General features: G+C 37.2%; 1 protein-coding gene across 2 annotated transcripts; it reads left to right on the forward strand.

Annotated features, from left to right (window-relative positions):
• Window positions 1–295: 295 nt before the first annotated feature.
• On the forward strand, window positions 296–16,313 carry cep97 (centrosomal protein 97). Of its 2 annotated transcripts, none has more exons than XM_053476507.1 (11): window positions 296–360; window positions 1,100–1,242; window positions 3,104–3,262; window positions 3,347–3,448; window positions 3,543–3,656; window positions 4,646–4,812; window positions 5,212–5,376; window positions 7,436–7,584; window positions 8,568–9,192; window positions 11,545–11,620; window positions 14,659–16,313. In XM_053476507.1, the coding sequence occupies exons 1-11, from the start codon at window positions 300–302 to the stop codon at window positions 15,109–15,111; spliced, it is 2,214 nt and encodes a 737-aa protein (XP_053332482.1). In that variant the 5' UTR covers window positions 296–299; the 3' UTR covers window positions 15,112–16,313. The 2 variants fall into 2 exon arrangements, with proteins under 2 accessions (XP_053332482.1, XP_053332483.1); XM_053476508.1 differs by having other exon boundaries at window positions 298–360; window positions 1,130–1,242.
• The last annotated feature ends 3,671 nt before the right edge of the window (window positions 16,314–19,984 follow it).

The raw sequence follows: 19,984 nt of genomic DNA on the forward strand, positions 1-19,984 counted from the left end.
TGTAACGATCTAGTTGCTACGCAAGATTTTTCCACTAGATGGCAGTACAATGTGCCTTGACACATAAATCAAGGCTTTCACGGACAATCCTGCGATCCGGAAGTGGAATTGGGGATTTCTGGTTTAGAAAAATACACACGTTTAATGAATACGTAAAATTTTTGCTAAAGAGAAACGTTCCCGGAATCGCGCGTTCAATTTAAATTAGGTAAAATTGTCGAAAAAATATTTTATGTTTTAGTTTATGTAGCCAATCAGATCAGTGGACGGTTGCCTTGGCGGTGACTAAAGCGGGAAAAATGGCGGCGACCGAGGACGTTAGCGGTCCTCATCCTGTCACTGAAATGGCAGAATCTAACGGTAGGCTTGTGGTATTACTTTTAGCCTTTCAGAGGATATTTCATGTGCTGTTTCTTGTAACAATGTGTTTTTTAAAAAAACGTCTTAGTTTTGCAGTTTTGTAGTTTTAAGACGAATATCTACATCACCCCGAGTTAGCCATTACTAACTAGCCTGTGTTACTGTAAACATCTGTTACGTAATTAAGTATGGCTGTGAGATTTTGATGAATTATTGGGACATTTGACGGATTAATATGTCAGGAAAGCGCTGGTCAGAGCAGCTGGGCTATTTCCATTTAAAACATACTGATATCTTTCTCATTGCACTCATTGTACATAACTCTTCCTCTGTATACTGTTTACATGCAAATTCTTTATCATAGTATAAAATATCATCCTATTGAACCCGCTTATTATTCATTTGCTCATTCGCACTCATTATATTTCCTCCCTCACTGTATGATGTTTACAAATGCAAATTATTTATCATGGTATACCACCGATAATCATTTGCTCATTTGCACCCATTGTAATTTATCTACCTCACTATATACTATGCAAATTATTCAATACAGTTCTGGTTGGATGCTAACTATTTTTCATCGTCTTGTACCTACATGTGCAGTGACCATAAAGTTGAATCTAATTAAATTAGGCTTTTTAGCTAAGGTTTGAGTCATCTCGTCAAGTGATCATGTCTAGTCGTTCTATCTTTCGAACAGCCTTTCTGACTCTTATTATTAATATCATCATTAAAGGTCTTGATTTAGTTGACATTTCAAATCAAGGTCTCCACAAGCTGGATCCGAATATCTGTTCACCAAACACACAGACACTCATCTTAGACCAGAACCAGATCATCAAGCTGGAACATCTGGAGAAAAATGCAGCTCTCCAGCAGGTACGTAAGCTCTGTACTCTGAGCATTCTGAACCTGAACCTATTTGACTGGACTGTAGACCTGTAGTTCAGGTATTTGCTTTTGGTGGGATAGAATCAAGTTTCAGTTTTTGAGTTCAGGTCTGATCCGACAAATGGCACAGTGTTGAGGAGCACGTAGTGTAGGTGTTGGCTGTAGAGGTCTGCTTAGGGTGAGATTTGGGTCATCAGACAATATAAAGCTTTGATGTGTATGTGCCAATTTATCAGTTTATCACAAATTTTCTGATACACAGTCTCTAAATAATTGCCTGCTAGTTTGACACACGTGAGCTTACATTTGTGCCTGCATTAAACAAATAAAAAGAGGTATTTTTTGCCAGGTGCATTTGATTTGACAATTTCTAAAACTGGAATTCATAATGCAAAGAAAAGCAGTTCCAGTGTGAAAACTGGATCCAAACGTCCATATGGTTTTTTTTTTTATAGAATCTGATGGGGAAAAAAAACCTTTTTTAAATAAAATACCTTTACAATTGCAATCTCATGTAGTCAAAATTTTTATCAGGATATGATTTACATACAAGACGTTTGAATACAGTTTTTACACCGGAACTGTTTTTCTTCGCATTATGAATTCCAGTTTTAGTAATTGTTTCTTGATGGGGTGTCTTGTATGTAAATAATATCCTGATAAAAATTTTGACTACATACGATTGCAATTGTAGTCTAAACGACTAAAATCTAATTGCTGCATTGTGCATTATATGTAAATCAGCTCACAAAACTAGATGTCTTCGTTTCTGGCCTTGTTTTCTATTTAAAAAAAAAAAGATGCTTATACCGCAGTGTGTGAAAACATAGTAAAATTACCAAATGCGCTAAATAAGGTCAATGTAAGATCTGTAATATCCAGAATACATGTGTACATGGGACTCCTTTAATCATTAAAGGTTTGATCTACCATCAACTAAGTTTGTAATATTAATAGTATAAAGAAGCATAAAACGAACTGTTGTTCATCTCTGGTGATACAGATCTTATGATCTCCCTGGACAACACTCACATTACTCCCTCAGTCACTGCCCGCAACCCTGGGGTCACTGTGAACAATCAACTCCTATTTTCTGCCTCTGTGCATTATTCGTCCTGATTCAGAATGCAGCTGCATGACTGGTATTTAACCTTCCTAAATTGTATCACACTACCGGACTACCCCGCTCCTTCCAATGGTGTTCTGTAGCAAATTCAAAACACTGATGCTCGTCTATAAAGCTAAAAATGGCTCAGCATCCACTTACCTCTAAGCTCTAATCACACCTCGCATTGCACCATGTTCCTTCCAACACTTCACTGCTTGACTGGTCCCACCATCTCTTAGATATTGAAAAAGACCTGCATCAAGTTTTCTGTCCTGGCTTGTAGATGGTGGAATGAACTTCCTCTAGACATACTACAGTCACTGGCAATCTTTAAATGACGACTACAGACCTATCTGTTTCTAAGATATTTGGGTTATCTAAAAATACTCCTTACCAGTGTTTGATGGCACTTCTAGTTACTAACCAGTTAGTAGTTAGTAACACGGGTGTTGATTATATAAGACTTTTCCAAGTCAAAATGTATTAAAAATCTTTGCTTGTCTTGCGGAACGCTCACAAACTGTGTTACTCGCAATCTAAGGTTTCACTGTACTCTTAATATTAAAGAGTTAAAACTCTTTAAATGTTTCAGAAACAATTCAAACCTGAACTCCCCTATGTACGCCTTCTGGTCAGCACAAATACAGATCATATTTCTTTCCCTTTTTATTTTTTTTATAGTACATAATTTTCTTTTATTCTTCCTTTCATTACTAACAGCTGTGTTTTTACTTTCTCCAGCTGTCTGTTGCCTGTAACCGGCTAGTTCGCATGATGGGTGTGTCAAGACTTACCCAACTAAAGGTGTTAAACCTCCCCAACAATAGCATTGGTTACATCGAGGGACTGAAAGACCTGGTCCATCTTGAGTGGCTAAACTTAGCAGGAAACAACATCAAGGTACAGTTTCTAACAGCAATATGAGGCAGTCTGATGTATTTGCTGTTCTTAGCTTTAGATCTTCAGGTTTCTGTCCTCTCTCAGGTCATAGAGCAGTTGAACAACTGTTTAGCACTGCAACATCTGGATCTGTCCGATAACAACATTTCTCACACTGGTGACCTTTCAAAGCTCTCCGCCTTAAAGGTGAGTGTCAGAATCTTACCAGTATGGTTATGTGCCATATTATGTAACATTCACAACTTGGTGTGTTAATAGAGTGCTTAATTTTTTTCCCCAGACACTTCTTCTCCATGGTAACATCATTACAAGTCTGCGTACTTCTCCTGCACATTTTCCTCTGAACCTTGCTGTTCTTTCTTTGGCTGAAAATGAAATCCGGGACCTCAGTGAGGTTGTCATGATTCATTTTTATTAACTCAAACAATTTAAACGATTAAAGTCTATTAAAATCTTTGCATTTACTCGTGGTCACTTTGAAAATATGTGCATTTACATGGACACTAATACTCCATTGAATTGGATTGAGATATTAAAGTGGTTTAAAACTTGGGTAATTCGTTCAATACATAAATCCTTGTAAAAAACTTGATCCGATTGTTTCTTTCTTGTTAGAATAAATATATATATTTTTTCTTCGCACGTTTGCATGACTTAGGGGTAACATTAGGTCCAGTGTCAAGTTTGTTTTCGTTCCTGATTGGAATGTAAACTCTGTGAGAATAACTCTCGCTTCCATCAGTCTCTATATCAGACTTTTATCCACTGGGTTTTGGGTAAAGAAGGGCCACTGATTGGCTCAAATTTCACACATAGTAAAGCGTCTAACGTATGATAGATAAGGCTGAATGTTTTAGAAGGTAGGATGCCAAAACTAACCTCATCCATCCATCCATCCATCCATCTAGGAACCTCTGTAGTCCAACTAGGGACTGTGGAGGTCAATGGTGACCGATAAATTTATTCCCATTTTGTTTGTCCGTGGTAGGACCTCCAGTCCACATTCATGCAGTACGGGCAATTTGGGAACGCTGGTTAGCCTAATCTGCATGGCTTTGGACTGTGAAAAGAAACTGAAGGAAACCTACCAAGCACATGCAAACTTGGACCTGACGCGGGAATCAAACCCAGGACGTAGAGGTGCAAGGCGACAGTGCTAACCCTTAAGGCTAAAAAAAAAAACCCAGAGTTAGCAAAATCTTGTTTTTCCTCTTTTTGTGTTGTGTCAAAAACATTATATCCTGATTAAACTCTTCGAGCATGTAAATGCACATCTTTTAATAATATCAGCGTCTACGTAAAACTTTATCTCTAATCTAAACGATTTTAATAAGATCGAAGAATTATTGTCCATTTAACCATCCACGTAAATGTCTCATTCAGGTGTCCTACTTGGCACCTTTACACAACCTTGAGCAACTGTCCATCATGAACAACCCGTGTGTGATGCCCACACCCTCATTGCCTGGATTTGATTATCGTCCATATGTTGCGAGCTGGTGCCTCAATTTAAAGGTGCTCGATGGATATGTGGTGTCACAAAAAGAAGGGTGAGTCTGAGGGGAAGATAAAAGAGTGCTAAGAGGGGGGAAAAATCTCCCTGAATGACTTGTATATCAATATTCCAAATTAATACACAAACTTTAAGAGGATCCAGTATCTATAGTATAACTAATGAACTTCTTGGCTTAAACCACTTTCATTGGCATGATATATTTTACTTTGGCTTACTTATGATAATGATAATAATGATAATAATAATAATAATAATCGAAAGCTATGCACCAGAAACACTAGGCACATGACAAATCTTTCAATATGAACACATTTATTGTGTTTCTGCTTGGACTTTTCTTCTAATCAAAAGATTAGATTTACAGTAGTCCAAATATACTGTAAAAAAATTTTGGCTGTTTTTGTTGTTACATCTTTTGACTTCATAATTCCAGGCTAAAAGCAGAGTGGTTGTACAGCCAGGGCAAAGGCCGCACATTTCGCCCTGGACAACACGTACAGCTGGTCCAGTACCTGGCTTCCACATGCCCCTTGACCTCTTCGTCCTCGCTCCAGTCAGCTGAGGATGCCAAGCTGGAGAGGATCCTCAGCAAACAGAGGTACCACATCGCTTTTCTCGCTTTAATTCACTATATACAAATTTTAATGCAGTATACCCACTTATCCATGAGATAAGTTCTTAGTCTATGTAAATAATCTGGAAGATTCTGGGAATTACTGTAATGTCGTTATTTCGAGGCTTTTTATCATCTTTTTTTTTATCTTTTTTTTTTTTTATCAGAACACCTTTTGTTAGAACACCTTTGGTCGGGTGTGGGCGGGTAAAGAAATTGTTACTTTATTTGCGGGGCGGGTTGGGGCGGGTCATTAAAAACATAAAATCCATGTATGTTGCGTGCAATTCCCTATAGCCTATATTAAATATTTGGGAATATCTATTTTCATATTTTATTAAGTTCTTTGATAAGGTTACGTCACGTGACAAGTCACAAAACCGCCAAGCAGCTACAGCTGCCAGTCACAACAAAAACAAAGAAATAAAAGTGAAGATGGAAGACGAGGTGCGGGAGAAATTGTGGTTGGGAATTTACATCATTAAAAGAAAAAAAGGTCATCAGGCTGCTAAATTACAATGCCTAGTATGTCTATTTAATGGTCGCAGGTGCGGGGCGGGTTGTAAAAATAGATACAGTGGTGCGGGGCAGGCTGGGGTTGGGTCAAATAATTTCATAACAGCGGGACCCACGGGTTGGAAAAATACCCGACCCGCACATCACTACTGCACGCCAAGACTTCTCATCCAGTCCAGCGCTTCTGGAAGAATGCTCAAATATTCCCATAAACACACTACTAAACTTGTGGAAAGCTTTTCCAGAAGAGTTGAAGCTGCTATAGCTGCAAAGGGGGCGGGGCCAACATCATATTAAACCCTATGAATTAAGAATATGGATGTTAGTTAAGTTCATTAAATGTGAAGGCAGGGGAGTAATAAATTTTTGCAGTATAGTGTATAAGGCTGCAACAACGAATCACTAAAATCGATTACTAAAAACGTTGGCAACAAATTTCATAATCGAAATAATCATAGTCTGTGTGTGTCTGTTTGTTTCTACATAGAAAAACTGCTCTGTCGTGATACATTTTTAAAGGTAAAGTGCAGGTTAATTTGTTTTATTTTTACTTTACAGCAATAATTCCGTTGATGTGTTTTTAAAAATTAAATTTGGTTTATGAGTATTTTGTATCCAAGGTTCCACTGTATCTGTTTGGAAAAAAACATAGCATACATGTCTGTTTTTTGTTAGTCCATTTTTATTTAATTATAATTATGACAGCTTAAGAAGCAACATGTTTGTGCACTTTCTAAAGATTCCAGTTCTGTTTTTAAAAAAGGGTTGGAAATGAATGCTTTGCTTGTTTTTTTTTTTTTTTTTTTTGTCTTTTAGCCGCTTAATTGGGGAAAAATTTAATCGACAGATTAATTGATTATCAAAATAATCGTTAGTTGCAGCCCTAATAGTGTATATCCTCACGATCACTGCTATAACAACTGAAAAGAGAAACAAACTAACTCCACGGACAAATAAACTTTGTTCCACAAAATTCAATTGAACCCCAAGACAACAACCAAAGAACATGTAAAGGAGTTGGAGGCATCACATACTAAAGTATGGATAACCTTTACTGGTTGAAGCCTACATTGCCTGGACCAAAAAAAAAAAAAAAAAGGTTTCACACAGTAAGATTTCATTCACGCATTTAGCCATCGCACAATGTAGTGGCCAGGTCATGTGTGAAAAATAATTTCTCATGCTCCCAGAACCACTATTTCACAGCTGGTCCTGGAATATGCTCTGTGCCATCAGGGAAGAAAAACTCCATAGACGTGTTAACCTGGTCATTCAGCGCATTAATGGTGTCAGCTGACTTCATTTTTATTTCCACATAACGTTGCTGAGCCTAGACCTGACTAACTGAAGCAACGTCACACTGCCTCCAGAGACTTGAACAGTGGCCACTATGCTATATAAATAATGTAATACCTATTTTTTTTTTTTCAATCCTTTTAACCACTTATTAATTTTGGATTGTGCTCTTTAAGGTTTTTAATTTTCTAACTTTTAATCAGAACCTTTTCTCCTCGCTGAATTCATGCAGGCAACACCAGAAACAGCTCCTCCAGGAAAGTCAGTACGATTGCTCAAGTCCTGTTCACACGACTCAGCTGGATATGGATCAGCCCTGGACTGATCCAGCCCAAAAAGTAGTCACGACAAGCCAGGCTCTTAATGTCAACAGGCAGCCAGGTTAGTGGACCTTATCAGGTTAAATACATAACCAGGGGTGTTAAATGTACAGTATAACTTGAAGAGAAATGCATAGTAATAAATGCATTTATCTTGTTCAATATACCATAACATATAACTCATAAACTGGCTCATAATTAACCATCATAAACCAAACAGCAGTTAACAAGCATTGCATAACAAACATATACATTTACTCAAAACACAGAATGACATAAATTGACACAAAAATATGTTTTTCTAATGAACATGCATTCCTGTCGCAGAAAGTTTGGTCCAACCTTCATTTCTTAATAATTTGCTTCTAAAGAGCCAGACTTTGTATTTTTTTTAATGTGGTGTTAATGAATAGCATAATTGGACTTCTTTTGCACGTTTCAGGCTCTCGTTTTTAGTCCAGTCCAGTCCCTGTACCTGTCCAGTTTTAGAGGAATGATTTGTTTTTGTTTTTTTCCGTTAAGCCACACAGTAACCTATGCATCATTGAAGCATTAAAAAAAACATCTAACATAAGGCATGAGCCTGTGAGGAACCGGTGCAGAGGATGACAGATGATCAGGACGGTGATTAGTATACTGGTGGTGCTGAATGCTCGGTGGTTGCAACAGACAAGAGGGGAAATGAGGTCGCTGCTGAGGTTGCTACATAAACAGCCAATTTTAAAACTGCATTTTGCAGTCTGTCATATTAAGTCCTGTCAGTGTCAAAATGATTTTCTTGATGATATTGTTGGTACATCTGAAACCAATACAAGAAAATTATTGCCTGTGGTAACTATGCAGGTTGAAAGACATTTATTATTGTTACTAATGAAAAACTTTCTGTTCTAAAACTATGGGTAATTACAACAAAATGCTTATTTAGTTTTTCTTTAACCCAGGCTGTTCTATAGGAAATCAAAGCAAGACAAACCATACAATGTCTTTTTTATTTACATATGTCCTCTACACTTTCTCTCTCTCTCTCTCTCTCTCTTACAACAGAAGTTTCTCAACCAGTTCTCCAGGTGAATACTTGGATGGCTGATACATCCTCAGCATACATTCTAAGCCCTGTTCACGCCTCTTCTCGTGGTGAAGACGGTCTGGTTTTAGAAGACATGCAGACGGACGAAGAGAAGCTCCTCGGCAGCCTGCTGTCCTCAGAGTCCGCCTTCCTACCCGTGAGCTCCGCCGTGCGCTCGCCGTCGCCCCCTGAAAGTGAAGAGGAAGAACTCGATGACCCTGATTCACTGTCACCCCCATATCCATCCCGGTCTCAATCTCAGAAGATCGAGGCAGCAACAAGCTTGCGTTTTCCACTCAATCAAAATAACTTGCAGACAAACATTACTGACCACAGAGCAGTGGAACGAGAGCACGTACAAACTGATGAAATGGGACTTTTGCAAGTGAACAAGCTCATAAATGGCACAGAGGCAGCCACCGAGCTGAAACTGAGTGCTAAGCTGGCAGAGTGCCATGCAGACGCGGCAGCTGTAAAGATCCAGGCCTGGTGGAGGGGATACAGGACTCGACAGCGGCACCCACAGGCCAAAGAGGTGCGCAGTGAGATTCGGCTCCGCCGTCTACAGGATCATATCGTCTACCTAACAGCAGAGCTGGAGAGGTAGGGAACTAAAATTGTTTCATTTTACATATATAACAGAGCACTGCTGAATTCTCAGTTTTCACTGATCATGACCATCACACCTACGTATATGTGGTCCTTCCCCAAACTGTTGCAGCAAAGTTTTGTATAAAATGCTTTTGCATGCTGTAGCATTACAGTTTCCCTTCACTGGAGCTAAAGTTATGGAATGTGCACCAGGCACAGAATGTTGTGGTAAGATTTCCCAGAAGAATGGAAGCTTTTTTTACGACAAAAGAAGAAACAAATTTTATGTTCCATGTTTTTGTGTACAGTGCATATTCCTGCATTGTATTATTCAAAGTATTAATACAAGCAGACACTCCACATTAACAGGTTTCATAGAGTGTTTGGACAGTGCCTTTTCTGTAACATAACAGACAGCATTTTATTATAAACTTCAAGGATTATAAAAAAAAAATAGGATGTGAAATGGAACGCTATAAGCTGAGAATAAATGATTTATACAACAATTAGTTCTAACCGAGTAATCTGAGAGGCATTCCACAACTGGTAATAATAGATGGTAACAGGACTGGTACGTTTAATTACATGTAACACCGCGTATCCCAGGTGTTCTACAATCATTAATTACACTAATTGTCGGTCTCGGCATGGGTAAAAGTAGGCCAGTCTGCCATACTGGTAAAAGAGCAGCTAACTCCCAAAACCACATTCGAAACCTGCCACAGAAGCACTTTTAGCACTAAAACACCTGATAATGTGGTCACCCTAAAAATTATTAATAATCGCTCCAAATTGTGTCTTTCTTTTATGATGCCGAGGTACAAAGCTAATTACATTTTAACACAAATCCCTCCCTTACCCCTAATCAATGGCACTACTTGGTGTGTTAAACAAGTGTACAGTATAACCTAGCGCAGCTAACGTAGCTGATATTCGAAAGTGGAAATACAGTGGAACCTCGGTTCCTAAGTTCTGGTCGTTGACTGATTCAGTTTTTTCCATATAATTACATGTAAATAGAATTAATTCGTTCTCCGTCACTATGAACTATATTTAATTTCTGATGTATTTTGTATGTATCACAAAATATAACAAAGTATTTAAAAAAAAGCTTTAATTATACCAAAATAACACAGCACTAAATATAAACAGTACAGGAGAGAGCTCGCACTTCATTTTTACACGTACAGTTTGCATACCTTTTTTAGAGAGACTCTGATTTGAAGGAATGGAGGAGAGTAAGATGGGTGGGGAGGACGTTTAGTGTTTCTAAGGAAAGTCCCCTTTTATATTAAAACTTGATAATTCTCCTTTTTTATCTATCTTGAGAGATTTGTTTTTTCTTGCAAACTTGCGCAACTGCGCTGCCAAAAAAATTAAAAGAAATCACGTTATCGTTCATACGCTGCATAGCACCCTGTTCACCATCAGGAAAAACTGATTTTGGGCCACGCACTCGTGTCTTTCTTCAGCTAATAGCTGCAGCTTGAGATGGAGGTTTCTGGTCTTGAGCCAAGGAGGAGTTCATTAACAGAGGCAAATTTTAGGCAAGTTCTTTGGTCGTAAAGCGATTTGATGAGGTGTTTGTGAACCGAGGCGCCACTGTATTATACAGAAACATGCAAGATTTATAGGACTGTCTCTCACCTCCATATCTTATTCTCTTCACCTTTTGGCTACTCAACACCAGTAAGAATTTAAAACTAGTTTCATGCATTTGGGTCAGTAGTCACTGATAGTTCAGGGTTAGTTTAGCCAGTCACGGAAGGATGTGTGAAAAAAAATAAATAAATAAATAAAATAAGCAAACAGATGATAAACTGTTGATAATGAATGGTATTTGTAGAACTGTTGTGTAAAAGCTCTCTTACCTGTGACCAGAACACACCGGTGCTGATATCCAGCAGCGCTATACTAGCTGGTGTTATGCATTGTGCATGCTTAAAATATCAAGTGTGATTTGTTACTGGTTATATGAATAAAGGTGGACTACACTTTTGGGACGTGGTGTTAATGGGGGAAAATAGTCAACTTTGTGGTGATAATAGTAACTCTTCTTCAGGCCATATCAAATCACCATTTTTTATTATTTTTTTTGATATTCCCATAATTTTCTCCCTAATTTAGTCGCATCCAATTCCCACCCATCACTAGGGTGCTCCCACATTAGGTCCCACTACTACCAGTCAGTCAGGGAGGGCCAAAGACTATCACTATCGTAGCCCCCGTATGCGAAAGGCTACAGCGATCACCCAGGAATCTAACTAGCAATCTCCAGATGATGGAGCGAACACTTTACCACTATTTAAAAATGTATCTTAAAAACCTGTTCTGTATTTCTGTATGTTTGTCTCTCATCTACAGTGTGCAGAAACAGCAGCAGGAGGAGAAGTTGCAGAGGATGATCCAGGAAGAAGCTGTAAAGTTCCTCTGGAAGCAGGTTAGTCCTACATTTAACATTTGTTAATTTACAGCTAGTTTTTTAAAGAAAGGGATGGCCAATATAGTAAGTTGAGTCCACGATGCAGTAAATTAACTTTAAATGTACATTCATTTTAAAGATGACTTTTACTGTGGTATCACATGGTGCTTTTCAGAGTGTGATTACTAATGGTGTGAACCTCAATCTTCCACACAATACAAGGCCATGTTCACTATGGCAGCAATTCAGTATTTGAGGATACTATGGAATCTAAAACAAGACATTTATTAATCTTCAGCTGATGAACTAAATTCAGATTTTAGGTTTGATCTACCTAAATTTATAAATGATATGGGTAAGAACATATTTAATACAGTTCTGAGCAAATCACCTCGCTAACCTATTTACACATCAGCTTAATAATGTGAGCGCTGTGATTAGGCTGTAGGCATGATGTTGCATGTAATCATAGCTGTAGTAATATCGAGTATAACCGCATAATTGCTACTTTTATAAGACAGTGAAGAAGAAATCAGTCTACATAAATACCTCTCTATTTTAATAATATCTTTACGTTTCATACATCGGAGGACCCGAAACGTCCAGATTATATCATAGCATCATGCCAAATTGGCTGGACAGAATTTAGTGAAACTGTAACAGTTTTTGTTTTTTGTCTGACGTTAAATCTGCGGCATACATGAGATTAAAATGTTGAGTAAAGGTGAAGTAATGAGCAGTTATGTGCCAGATTATGAACCACAAGTTTTGACAGCGTACTGCACTGTGGGCGCGTCTTAAATCAACCACTGAACAGAATTTAATGTTTAAGTGAAATCAAAATGTTGTGCAAAAGTGATTTTATGAACAGTCATGTGCTGAATTTAATAATCTACTTTGAAATAAGCTACTAATAGGCTACTTGATCATTGTAAACACACCCCTGCACCAATATAAAAGCTTAACTGAATATTTTTACTGTGATTAGCTGATATTTTCACTGTTGAAATAACAGCGCTGAAGTTGTTTAAGTGAATTTTAACATACTCGAGTGCATTCTTTTTTTTTTTTTTTTTTTTTAAGTTAAAGCTTTTTAAGCCAAAACTTAACTTAATCTTAATTCAATCTGCTTTTTCTCATCTGTGATTCACTTTAAGATTACAGAACAGGGACTGTATTTGGCTGACAATGAAAGAAGTACAGTTTAGCGTAAACAAGATGCTCAACCTTACAGCATTTTATTTTTTTGTATTAATAAGTTAGTCAGAGAGTTCTGCCGTACAAAGAGACGACAGACAGACATGTACAGTATGTAGGCTTTAACTTGAAATAATAATGCTCAACCAATCAATTTATTGCAGTTGAACTAACATTAGCATTGCTTTTTTACAAAGAAGAAATTAATATAGAGCCGTGGTTCTCAAAGTGTGTGGCGCCCCACTAATGGGGAATACAGACATGACAGGTGGGGCGCAATGAACGGGAGGGAATTAGTGGAAAATAATAGGAAAGTACCTATTCTAATTCATGCTTTTCTTTATTGACAATAAAGATCGGACACTCGAAACTAAATAATCACACACAAAGAAATGGATTATTAATACAAGTAAATTAAAATAACATCAGAGAAAAAGTGGAACCATAGTGCAACAATAACGGTTTAACGTCGGCATGTTAATTGCAGAGGAACGATATATAAGGAAACATTCGGTATTATATATGTAATTTCATTTATTCCCATGTGTATGCTGATGTTTCTGTATTTTTGTTAAACATTAATATTTTATTAGGCAGTACTAGTCTGGCATTTCTAGTTTTCAGTGTGACAACAAAGTTGCTTTTTGATCCTTCAGGCGCTGAACAGAAGGGAAGATCAATATTGTTCTACGCTTTTTGTTGGTGTGCGACATTTTGCGATGATCCCTAAATCATTCATTGCGCCACAGAGAATAATGGTGTTTATGCTTTTAAACATGTATAATTTAAGACGGATGTAGCTTAAAGACAGTGAAAAAAAGAAAAAAATATGTGTGGGTATCTTATTTGCGGGTTTATTGAATTTGGATATGCGAACATCAAACTAACTTTACCGCAGACACAAACCGGGTCAGCAGAAAAGACAACATGATTAAGCCTATGTTGCGCTTGGATTCATGGTGGGGATGGTGGGGCAGAGGAGAGACCCCTGTGTGTTTTATGTGTCTTAAACCGCTGGCAGCAGACAGCATGAGACCGACAAAGTAGGAAGACACTTGGAGACAACACACCTTAGTCACATTAATAAGCCACTCGACTTCTTTGAAAGAAAGCTCGAGATAAGTGACGAAGTAAGCCTGTTATATCAATTGCACATGTATTTTCTCTGTTTTAAACTTGGTGTTATTTGATCTTCTCGGTTTAGAAATTGATATTTAAATAAATAGTAAACTTGGCCGATTTTGTTATCATTTTGTTGATAAGTGGGGCTTGAACATTCACCAATCCCCTTAAGTGGGGAATGACAGAAAATGTTTAAGAACCACTGATATAGAGGAAGTGACACTTCTGATGCTATGTGGCGAGATGTGTTGTATATTTGCTTTGACAAAGAAAAGTAGTTTTAAAGAAGCCACAGGAAAGAACCTTACATCATCCATATAGCATACAAGACTAACAGCCTATATTAGTTGTAGTAATATTTTAATGAAATATTAATTAGAAGTCCTATTTAAATATTGCTAGAATTGGAATTAAATGTAGCGAACACAAACAATCTGAGTAATACACACTGTGTAAAGTAACAGTGCTGTTATACTAAATATCACCACTCTTGAAACATAATTTGTTCAGTTAAATTTGTAGACGAGGAATAACTGTCATAATTTCTTCTTTTAAATCGATGCATCAATTTAAATCATCTCTTTATTTACACCCATAGTGATTTACCAATTTGGCTCTCAATAAAAACCTTTTTGGTATCTTGATCACCTTTTAACTGCAATGTTGTCTTAATGATAAAGAAAAAAACGAGGGGGAAAAAAGAACACAAATAATATTTCTTTCTTTCTTCATTATAGCTTCAGGCCATGATGGAGTGGCAGTGTTCAGTGAAGGAACAGCTCAGCTCTTTATCTCCCTCGCACAGCATCGCCACCGGTCCCATTCCTACCAGCCCTAACATCACATCTCACCCTAAGCCAAGTGAGGTCTCGATTCCCGAATCAGGCTTTCATTCTCCCGGTGAACAGCAGGAGGCGCTGGAAGACAGTACGAGCAGCGCAGGTGCTACTGGTGGCTCCCCTGCAACAGTGCGGACTTTGCAACACACAAGTTCACCGGGAACAGGGGCGGATGGGGACAGTCAGGATAGCAGCTTGCTAGAGCAGTACCTCTCTTCTGTGCAGCGCCAAGAAGAGGAGGAGGAGGAGGAAGGAGAAGGGTGCACTTCACTACTCACTCCAGTTCATGATTCTGAGGTTTCTGTATGTTCTGATGAAACAGACAAAACTCTGTTAAAGGCAGAGTTGTGAAAAAAAAAAAAAAATACTTTTGGAGCATTCCTAAAACGCTTTGATTAGCTTTTAATTCCTTATTAGCGTTAATTTGAAGGTGCTATAAGTAGGCATTGTGTTCTGGCAATACCTCTGGGAAACCATCGGAATCGAAGTTCACAAAGGATTTGAGGATATGAGCAGTTCTATTGAGAGAAAATTAGTTACAATTTACTTAAGTATCTAAAGTTATTTTACACTGACCAACACTATTTTGGATTGGATATTAAAAAGTATTTTTCTACAGAATATTTAAATTTAATTTTACCCTTTCCTGTGTTAAAACTTTTTAATTTTTACAGATGTTTAAAATAAAAATGTGTAAAAGATTTTTTTTTTCCTTATGCTGACGCTTGCAAAATCAAATGTTGTTGTACATACTGTGTGTCATGAAAATGTCTTCCTTTCCCATATACTTTCCCAAGCCGACCAACAATCAGATTTACTCACTTAAAAACAGATCCTGGATATTTTACCCTCATTTGATTAACATTTTAAATAAGGTTTTGAGTCCTGGCCTGGGAACAGCCTGCTCTAACACGCATGAATTAACTGATCATGACATGTGCTTAGACCAGAGAAATCACCTATATGTGATCTATGGGATCCCCAGGTCTGGTTTTGAAAACCACCACCTCTAGACATTTCCATTGAAATATTTTCAGATTTCTGGAATAAGAAATGGCTTTCTCTTTATTGCTGATATTAACACGAAGTTCAGTCCATGAGAAGGTCACAGATGTGTGGTTTTTTTTTTAAAAGTCAGTTAATGCATACATTATTACTTCTCTTTTCCCTAAATATATATACACGTGTGTGTGTGTGTGTATACATTTACACACATACACATAGCAGAACAGCTTTAAAACAATGGTTGAAAGATTCCTGTCAGGCTTCTGTGGTTAATTTGGGGAAATGACTATTTCTGGACGTATCTGTCTTCTACAAAAGCGCTACGTGTTATCCTACATGTTACATGACTAACATTTACATTATTCAGCATGTTTGCAGACTGAACACACTGGCAGGTGAAATGCCTTTGTGTAAATTAGGTTTATTACAGTACGTCATCTATCGGTTGTTGTTTTAGGAGTGCCGTTGATGTTGTTTGACTTACTCTTGATTTGACTCTATTTATTTTTCTAACCGTCTTTTATGAATGCACTTTTAATAATAAACTATGTTGAAAAGTTTCACTTTTCACTATGTTTGAACCCTTTTTTTTTTTTTTTTTTTTTTTTGGTCATAAGGTGTATAGAGTTGGGGGTTTTTAGTGTCATGTTGAGGGTGCAACGAAAAATGGCTTTTTATGAAATTATACAATATACTGCTGTATTTTATTTTTTATTTTTTTGTCAAATTATGCATGCATATAGGAACAGATTATTTAAAAACGTCATGGTTGGTAGAACCCTAAACTGGGTGCAGAATAACAATACAGTTCTAAGAGTAAAAAAAAAAAACTCCCTTTATTTCCCTATATAATCCCCTGCTACACTAATACACTTATCTCAGAGTTTCACTAGTGCTTGGTCACCATTAAAGCAGAAAGACTGCCTGCTTCACATCTAAAACACTGGCCTCCCAGGAACTCTTTTAATGGCCCAACCATGTGGAAATGGCTTAGAGCGAGGTTCGGTAATAACCCCAGCTGAGTTCCTGTAACGTGCAAGTGGTGTTCATGAATGATTGCGTGTACAGTCCCCAAAGACAGATGCACCACTTCTGCAAGTTAATGATAAAATCTGTCGCCAGGATCATCATTCGCGGATGTACGGCCTTGTTTAAATTGTTTATTTTTGCACCATTTAAAAGTTTTACTGTGGCTAAGTTGAGTTGTTCTGTATTAAGTTTACTGTACATTATAATTTTTTTATTTATTATTTATATTATTATTTTATACTTTATTTTCATTACATAGTCATCATGTTCTGATTGGCACTGTTTTAGAACTTTAAAACTAGGTGCTTTTATTAACCTGTATACATAATTTTCCCAGAAATAAAAGCATGTTAATGTTTAACATAAGCTATGGTTACCCAGCTGACATCCATAAAAAAAAAAAAATTATGATTAGATAATAAACTTTGGCACTCTTTTTCTAAAAACACAAAATAATAGCTTTCTAATGGATTACATTTGCAATCCTCTTTCATAATCTCTTTCATGAACCATTAGGAGTTCCCCTAGATACACAAAGAAAAGATCTTACATACTTTTATTTTCAATTCAATTTTATTTTTATAATGCTTTAAATAATAGGCAGTGCCACAAAGCAGCTTTAACAAAATTTAAGTTGATGGTGGAAGGGAAAAGGTTCCTGCAATGCCATAACATTTTTTCGTACAGAGATGTAGTGGAGTAAAGGCAAACACCGGTGTGGCTGAAAGCATACGAATGAAAGGAGAATGTTTGAGTACAGTAGCAGCATTAACTCTATGGTACAAGTCTTTCAGGATTATAAACTGAAAGCAAGAATGAGACAAGAATGTAGGCGTTATGTTTCTAAGAATGTGTAAGGTCAGTGAAATATTTAGCTCTGCTTCTTCCTCATAGATTAAGTTTCAATCAAGTATGTCCTTTTCACAGCAGTAAGCAGATATTGCAAAGAAAAAAGTAAGGTTTGGGAACAAAAATTTATTTAAAAATATATAGGCATGTTTTTTTTGGGGGGGGGGCGTTTTCAATACATTTTCTTATAATAAAATTATTTTGCAACATGAAATTGCTGTTGACTTATAAAGCATTGAATGCTTTCATGCCACAGCACTTGAGGGAACTGTTGTGATCTGCCATGCCTACTTCAGTCAAAAGGTGTAGGCTACTTTTTGGTGCCTTGTAAAATTAGGACCACAGCTGGGGGCAGTTCTTCTTCTTACAAAGCCCCACAATTATGGGGTAGCCTTCAAATGAATGTTTGGGACTTGGATAAATGCTCAGTATTTGAGTCTAGGCTGAAAATGTATTTTGTGTAGTCGCATTTTCTGTGTATAAGTTTTTCCTTGGGTAAGGGTGTAGATCTGGATGACTCATAGATGTAGAGTATTAGGTCTTCCCCACTCTCATGAGCTCACTTTGGTTTGTTGACAGGGAAGTGACTGGTTGCTTTCCCTTCCAGGGAGCCCTCATGTCTGTGTTTTCTTTTTGCACTACTTTTATTTATGCTGTCCTTAATTATTCCTGCTGGAGTCCCTGATTACACTCCACACAAAATTACATTACAGAGGGTATATCTGTTTTCACTCTCCCTCTCCTTCTGTCTCTCTTTCGTTCAAGCTACACATGGCGCTCATGAGTTTCAAGTGATCCCTACCCCTCCTGCCCTCTGACCCAGTCTGGGGCATCCTTATTCCCTACTTCAGCTCATGGCCCCATGTGGTCTGCTTATGCATTTATGTGTACACAGTTTCACTCAATAACCACAAAGGTAGCTTCTATAGCATTAATAAAAGCAGTTTCAGTATGATTCTTATGACAAATAGTTTGTGACTAAGTTTGCCATTATAAGTTTCATACCCAAGTTTCAACTACTGAACAGTTTGTAACCTCAATAAAGTGAACTTTATATCAACTAAAACACAGGACCCGATATACAATTGTACTTTCGACCTCAGAACACACGGTTATAAAAGGGATTTATTTATAGGATTGGTTCCTTTTTAAATCTGGGTCCTGTCAAGGTTTCTGTCTCATCTTAACTTAGGGATTTTTTCTTTGCCACAATCGCCTTCGACTTGTTCATCAGGGATAACCATTTTTAAAATTATATCCATAATTTTTTATTCTTGTAAAGCTGCTTTGTAGCAACGTCAGTTGTTAAAAGTGCTATACAAATAAAAATCTAATTGAATCGAATTTTATTTTATTTAAAAAGTTTTACTTATTTTTTTGTTTTTACCAGAACCCAAGAAAGTCCCTTCTGAAAAGCAGATGTGCTTCAGGTCAAGTATTATGTCATTTCTGCTCAGTTCAGTCACATACGTTTCAGTCAAAATGAGCATCCTTATAGAGAGACGAAACCGGGACATACACTTTTCTTTCTCCTTTTCACTTGTTTTTTTCACTTGTCATATTTTAGTGAGAAACGAAATAAAAACATACAACGCAAGTGACCATTGATGTTAGTTTCTTAATTATTCAGTCGCCTATTTAATACAATAACACATACATGATCTAATTATAAAATATTATATTTATAAATGGTTAAGTACTCTAAGGTGGCACGGTGGAGTACTGGTTAGCACTGTGGCAGAGGTCAAGGGTCGAGGGTCCGATTCCTGCCTCGGGTCTGTGTGCAATAAGTTAGCAATGGAGGGTTTCCACCGGGTTCTCCGGTTTCGTCCAACAGTCCAAAGACATGCAAATTAAGCTAATTGCCATTCCCAAATAGCCAGTTTGTGTGCGTGTGTTCCCTGCCATAATAGATTGGCACCCTGCCTTATGCCCCGGGGTAGGCTCGGGTACCACAGGGATAAGCAGTACAGAAGGTGAATTAATGAATAAGTACGCTGGATATAGATTACTCTAATCAAAAATAATATACTAAGAATTAATACCTGCATATACTGTATGTAGCATCAATTCATAATATTATTATATATAATATATAATATTTTGGGAATAAAGTGGCAAACAAATTCCAAATTGAAATGTGAATTTTATGGTAATATTGAGCTTCAAGTGATATTTTGGGTTTTTACTTGGATTATTCATTCAGCTGCGCTTTTTTTTATTTGTTTTTTTTGTTTGTTTTTTGCCAAACCCAAGATCTCTCAACTTCCTGTTAGTGATCATGACTGACTACAGCTGGATGCTTCTCTGTGCCCACATAAAAAGGGTTTGTTAAACAGCA

The sequence above is a fragment of the Clarias gariepinus genome, chromosome 18 (assembly GCF_024256425.1).
Source record: "Clarias gariepinus isolate MV-2021 ecotype Netherlands chromosome 18, CGAR_prim_01v2, whole genome shotgun sequence".
In the NCBI taxonomy this organism is placed as follows: domain Eukaryota; kingdom Metazoa; phylum Chordata; class Actinopteri; order Siluriformes; family Clariidae; genus Clarias; species Clarias gariepinus.